Source organism: Xenia sp. Carnegie-2017, unplaced genomic scaffold (assembly GCF_021976095.1).
Source record: "Xenia sp. Carnegie-2017 unplaced genomic scaffold, XeniaSp_v1 HiC_scaffold_25, whole genome shotgun sequence".
NCBI classification, from domain to species: Eukaryota; Metazoa; Cnidaria; class Anthozoa; order Malacalcyonacea; family Xeniidae; genus Xenia; species Xenia sp. Carnegie-2017.
Window position 1 is genome coordinate 3,778,295 of NW_025813488.1, and position 6,781 is coordinate 3,785,075.

Genomic DNA, 6,781 nt, shown 5'->3' on the forward strand with positions numbered 1-6,781 from the left:
ATTAACAATTCATTTAGAGCTGCAGTATATATAGACAGAATTGTACTATTCATAGATCAAAGCTGTGCAAGTCATATGATTTTTATGTGTATATAAAATCGTGTCAGGATTAAGATGTTTATTCTCTGATAATGGCTTTGGAATAAAGCTGTAGTTTAGGAAAGGGTTTATTTTCGTGATTTCTAAAACGTAATTAGACAGGCTCAGTTGATGTGGATTTTATACTGTTGTTTAAAGATGCATTGTTCTCAATTTTGAAGTAAAAATGTTGAGAAGGGAGAAGTTATAGAAAAGTGAGATTGAAAAGTGGAGTGTGTTTTTTGTATTACATTATGATAGATATAATTATGGGACATGCAGTTTGCATGTCAGAAAATTAAATTTTAGGTCATATGTAAACAAAAAATAAAAGTATTAAGATGGTATATTAAATAGAAGAGATGTATTGCTACTTAGGTATTCTAAACGATGGTATAAAGTATTGTTTGCAGAATTTGATGAATTTTCATGTCTTGCTAAATGACGTATGTAACATGTGACGAATTTTGACCAATAGCATTTGATGTTGGTTTGAATAGTTTACCGTTTCTTTCACGCATGATTTTAGAAAGAATTCTTGCCGTTAGGTAGGGCCAACACAGTCTTATTCAGAAAGATTATGAAAAATATTACGGTTTATTGGGGGGTTTGTCTTTTTATAAAATAGTTTGAAGATGTTTGTAAGTAGGGAAGAGATTTTGTAACCCCCCTTTAAAGAATTTTAGATGTTTGTTTAAACAAATGTGTGTTTTGTGCGAATGATTTACAATGTGAAACTAGAAGTAATTATTCATCGTAATTATTTAAAAGAAATAAAGATGTTTGTGGTATTTGTAGATGTTTGTGGTCATGTTTAGTCGCAAATTTGCAATAATCATTGTAAAAATTGCAGGAAGCTAAGCAAAACAAATTTTTTGTTTGTACAAATATCATTGATATATAACAAATGTGTAATTTCTATTATGGCAACTATGTGATGTCGCCAAAAAAACTCTCATTTTTTCAAGGAGCAGAATAGAGCAAAATAGAGAATGTTGCTTCAAACAAGCAATCCTGAATATTCAAAATCTACCTTAAATAATTTGTGATGAAGCAATAGTTATGGGTAAACAATTATGTCTAATCTGGTGTAATGTCTGTTACTTTCATAATTATGCTAATTATTGAAAAATGAGTAAACTCTTGAGTACCATATTTACATGGTGGTATTTAGGGAGCCTTGGTGAGTCATGCTTGTCAAATTTCATATTATTTTAAATAAAAATTGCTCAGTCATTAAAATGTTTATATGGAATTAACATGAATTGTCCTTTAGCTTGGATTGTATTATGATGGGTTTGATATTATGTCAGAATTTTTACTGCTTACCACTGTAAGTTTTTTGTTAGTATTAGGAGCTTTTTGAAAATGTACTTCACTAAGGACTAATCACACTAGATTTTGCTTGTTTGGTATATTACTAATTTGTAGGAAACTTAACACCCACCCCATTTTACTAACAGCCCTCTACCGCTCTAACAAAGGATAGGAGAGTTACACATCCTGCACAATTTCCAGCAAATCCAGCAGTCATTTTTATTGAAATTGTGTAGCCAAATATATATATCCAAAATTTCATAGCAGCATGATTGAAATGAGACAATTAACATAAACAACAACTTTTTTTAATTTTTTTAATGCATACTTGTTTCGGCAAACTTATGCTATCTTCGGTGCAGTATAATTAATGAAATATTTACAATGTGGTTAACAAATTCTCTTATGTGGGATGCAATTCCTATAACACCTCTTCACACGAATTAAAGAACATACTGCTTCTGATAAAAACTCTCACATATTCAAAAACTCCTCTCATCACCTCACTGCAAATCTAAATACTCACAATCTTGCTTTTGTACATTAGACAGTGCCCACACTCCTTCTTTAAAACTAAAAGAAGCACTGTACATCAAAAAACTTAAGCCTAATCTTATTATACAAATTCAGCATGTCAATGCTATCTTTAATTGGTAAATTAACTTAATACCCCTAATCACAAGAATATTGTAAATAACTTCCGCATCCCTCTCTTTTGTCTATAAATACATCGTGTATCATATTTCATAATAAATTAACTCTATGTATATATTTCATTTATTATACTGCACCGAAGATTTACATAAGTTTGCCAAAACATGTATGCATTAAAAAATTTAAATATATATGTATATAAGATAATATGAAACTTAATAACATGTCACATCTTCATTTCAAGCAGTAAAACACCAAAATTCATTAATATTTTCAGGAAATGGGGAAGCTTTAAATCTATAATAAATAAGCATTAATATTTTTCCTTTTTTATCAAATCATCATTCTTTCCTACCTTGTATAACAGAAGATTCTGCAGTTGCAAAAGGTTCATGTTACATTCAATTTTTAAGATCGGACGTTGACGGAAAACCTCGGACGAACTCGATAATTACCGGAATAGCTCGGCAATTATCGGGAAAATTTGGGATAAGATAAATCAGAAATGAGCGTAAAACATCGGATTGTCTTGAAAATCGACAAATTTTGAAATTCAAATCACTTTCAAAAGAAATCAGTAGGGCACGACGGAATATATGAATATGCACCCCAATTAACGTTCTAGTTACGCCTCTTAGAATATATTTCTAAAAATAATAAAAATGTGATAAGATTGGATGTATACACTTTAACAATTATTTAAAATATATCTCTAGTCGACAAAAGCTATCTCTCGTCGATCAACGCTATAAATCAATTTTTCATAAATATCACGAAATCAATCAAACTTAATGTAACAATCAATAAACAACGCGAGAAACATGACACGTAGAGCATCCGGGATGTTTATGAAGTTAATTTCAAAAGAAAACGCTCCATCTCAAAAACTAGATTTTTGAATATACAACAAAACTAAAGTTATAGCCTGTTTTACGTTCGTCAAAACTCAATCCCATTCCTCCCCACATTACTAATCACCCTCTAAAAAGAAATTCTGGAGGATGATATCTTGAATTTCATTATTTAGATTTTTCTCCATAGTTCAGTTCGGCACCGCCACTCAGAGGAAGATCAATTCCAGTACAAAATGTGCCTTCGGAAGCAAGATAAACACAACACTTTCCCATTTCTTCCAAAGTTCCCATACGACCCAATAACTGGAAAAAAACCAAAGTGTGTTTACTGTTTGCCAAATTTGATATTCATGACTAAATGCAGAATTTTGGTTGAAATTGTGAGCAAAATGAGTTGCTTCCAGTTTTTGATAAATGACGCAAAGTTGAATTAAAGAAGGATAACTGGATAGTTTATAGAAGGATAATTTATATACTGCTATAGCAGGGGTCTCCAAACTACGGCCCGTTGGGCCTCTCAATCCGGCCCGCAGAGGCACTTAAGAAAAAATAATATTATTATTAAACAAAATAAACTTTGTGCAGAAAGTTCACGTTATGTCGCAAGCCAACTAGCAAGAGTGGCTTACGTCAATTTTTCTCCCAACTTCCTACTTCCGTTTCAAGCACATTGTGAAATTTAAAAAGCTGAAGGATAACGTGGAAATTTTTATATTCTTCGGCCCTCAACATGCTGGATGAAAGTTCATGTGGCCCTCTGGCTGTAAAGTTTGGAGATCCCTGTGCTATAGTATATAAATCCAGCGTGTTCATGACACATGGAAAATACATTTTTCATCTCATACCTGTGCTTTTTCTCCGGCTGTTATTGCAGCTTCTTTATCTGATTGTTCAGATGCCAATTTTTCCCACAGTGGAGTCCAAACATTTCCAGGTGATACACTGGGAAAACATAATGTTAAATATCTATAAAATCGTATTACATTCAAGGTTTTTTCTATAACGCAATCAAAATGACGCAGTTTGCTCTCAACTACTAGTTACCAGTTCACTCGCACTTCGTGTTTTGCTTCATCGACAGCGAGAGCCCGAGTCATAGACGCAATTGCTCCCTATAAGTAAGTGAAAACGCAAAGATGAAAAATGAAATAAATAATTTTTTTGAACAGCAAAGACACAACTAACTTAACTTTATTCTGTAATAAATTGCGATTGTGCTTAACATTACGTAATTACGTTACAGTGTGTAGATGAAAATCTTGCTACGTAAAACATGCCGATTGTACAACCAATTAAATTAAACGAAGTTCTCGTCTGCATATCTGATAGATGCCATAATTTGTGTCGTCGAGAACGTTCAATATACGTCACAAGGTAAATTCTAATGGAGGTGAATAACAAAAAATCCACTTCAAAACAGTTTACTATACATGCGAGGATTGATAGCTAATGTCTATCCTTGAGTGTACTGTTTTTAATTCTTGTAAATATAGCCAAGAAAGAAATCCGAACTTTGTTCCGAAATTCCATTTAGAGATTTCAGTAACCATCACATCAACTTAGTTGCACAGTATGCTACAGCATCTTCTAGACCAAACATCAACTTAGTTGCACAGTATGCTACAGCATCTTCTAGACCAATCATTACCTTAGTTGCACAGTATGCTACAGCACCTTCTTGACCAATCATTGACACTAAACTTGAAATGTTAATGATATTTCCCTTTGATTGACGAAGATAAGGAAGGGTCATCTAAATAATGACGAAAACTGTTTGATTTCGTCCATCTGAACTCGTTTTTGTCTTGACATCCTGTGATATGGTAATTTTTATTTAATTTAAAATACAAGATATACCTTGCATAAAAGAAAATAACTGACAACGTTAAGGTTGAATAAAGACGCGAAGTCTTCAGCGCTTGTATCATCAATTGTTTTATAAGATGGATCTTTGCAATTAAATAAATATACATGGATTAAAATTTAAAACGAACTTAAACAACAGCATAAAGTAATCATGACAACACAGTGAGCACTTACGCCATCCGGCGTTATTGATCACGCAATCAATTTTTCCATATTTTTCAACAGTTCTATGAACAAGATTCTAAGAAAGATTTGCAAAACATGTTGAAAGGTGAAACTCAGGGCTACACAGCTGTAGAGATTACAGTGATTGAACCTTTAAATTTTCTTCCTTTTGAACGTCACATTTAACAAAGAATGACTCTCCTGGTCCAACTTTGTTAATTTCTGTTTCTAAAACCTTTCCATCAGCCTCTGCAATTTTATTCAACATGAGAATTTTTCATTATTCTACAAGACAATGGAGATTGTAGTCATGGTGATATTGACTAATGTGCACTTTAAAGTTCTAATAAAACCAAATTTTAATACACAGTTTGTGGTGTCACAAATGTGATGTCACAGTGATTCTTTGCATAATAAATAAAGTAAAATATCTCAAGAAAGAAGTAAAAAAAAACAAATCTATTCATGAAGTTATTAAGGCATTTAAAATGTTCTTTGCAATACACTGAGTATGTATTTAATGAATTTAGTATGTATTTAGGGTTAAAAATGATGCCATTAACATACCCTTGCGTGCACAAAAAACAACTTTTGATCCTTCATTTACTACAAAAAAGAGCCATTCAAAGTTAAGTAAGGTGGTTAGCAAACAAATATCTAATAAAAAGCCCTCGTGGTTAAACTGACATAAGCATGTTCAAGTCTATGAATAACAGATCAGAATTGTCATGTTAGTTTATAGTTCAACCTGCCAGTTGAAGTTATGTGGTAAAATATTTATTTTAGGGTATCATAATGAAGAAATAATTTATAAATAAATATTTCTTATAACAAACAACTACATATAGAAAATTTTTTAATTTTTTAAACCATATAATGATATTTGTATTTAACATGTGCATCAATATTGTCAATGACTTTGATAATTTTAAATATTGTCTGAGGAAAAACTCTTTGGAAATAATCTCTCTTTAAGTCATGATTTAAAAGCACATTTAAGCTGCTCAAGATGAACACAAAATGTACTTTTTACTCTCACAACTATTGAATAAAGGAAAATAACAAGCAGTTTTGTATGAGGTAACTTTAATTACATAACTTTAATGGAAAATTAAATCAACAAAATACGAAACCCCAGGAGAGTTAGTTATTTAATTACATGTGATGTAACGAGTGACTCAAAGCTTACATCACGATGTTTCTAAAACAAAAAAATTCATGAAAAAAAATTCTGTTTAAAGACGTATGACATTAAAGGTTGAAACATATAACGCCTTATTTCTTGAGCACTTCCTTATTTCATTGGAACAAGAAATGTTCATAACTAGAGTGTCATATGATAATGGAGAAATCATGCTGAATATAGATTATTGCTAAATATAATACTCACCAAATTCTCGTACAATTCCTTCACCAATACCTTTTGACCCTCCCGTGACTATAACAACTTTGTTTTTGTAACGCAATCTTTCCGTCGCCATTGCAGGCAGTAGATTGTAGATATACGTGAATAATACGTGTTTGTCGACTAATGAAAGGGAAAGAAATAAAGAAGCACTGAAGCAGTTGCAATATGTCTTTGTTTTCTATTTATGCATTCAAATTAGAAGCAAAACAAATTTGGACGCAGATCAACTGTTGCATATGATTCTTGGTCAACGTTTCGATGATACTGAATATTTAGAAATTGGCGTATCTTGCATTTAAGCATGACATAATGATAAAATGATGAAGTAATGTTTACTATTTTGAAACCATTCATTGGATGCTTTGTACAAGTTTTTTTATACAGGTTTTTGACAAATTGTTGCACGTGTCACACTCTCACTTAGCACGTGTTAAAACGT

The 6,781-nt window shown here is 31.7% G+C and overlaps 1 protein-coding gene across 2 annotated transcripts; it reads right to left on the reverse strand.

Annotated features, from left to right (window-relative positions):
* Nucleotides 1–2,674: 2,674 nt before the first annotated feature.
* On the reverse strand, nt 2,675–6,617 carry LOC124452606 (17-beta-hydroxysteroid dehydrogenase 14-like). Of its 2 annotated transcripts, none has more exons than XM_047003191.1 (9): nt 6,325–6,617; nt 5,502–5,540; nt 5,086–5,183; nt 4,944–5,010; nt 4,761–4,852; nt 4,552–4,656; nt 3,948–4,015; nt 3,749–3,845; nt 2,675–3,206 (listed from the first exon to the last, which is right to left on the reverse strand). In XM_047003191.1, exons 1-9 carry the CDS (start codon nt 6,413–6,415, stop codon nt 3,069–3,071), a joined length of 795 nt encoding a protein of 264 aa, XP_046859147.1. In that variant the 5' UTR covers nt 6,416–6,617; the 3' UTR covers nt 2,675–3,068. The 2 variants fall into 2 exon arrangements, with proteins under 2 accessions (XP_046859147.1, XP_046859146.1); XM_047003190.1 differs by having other exon boundaries at nt 4,462–4,656.
* Between the last annotated feature and the right edge of the window lie 164 nt (nt 6,618–6,781).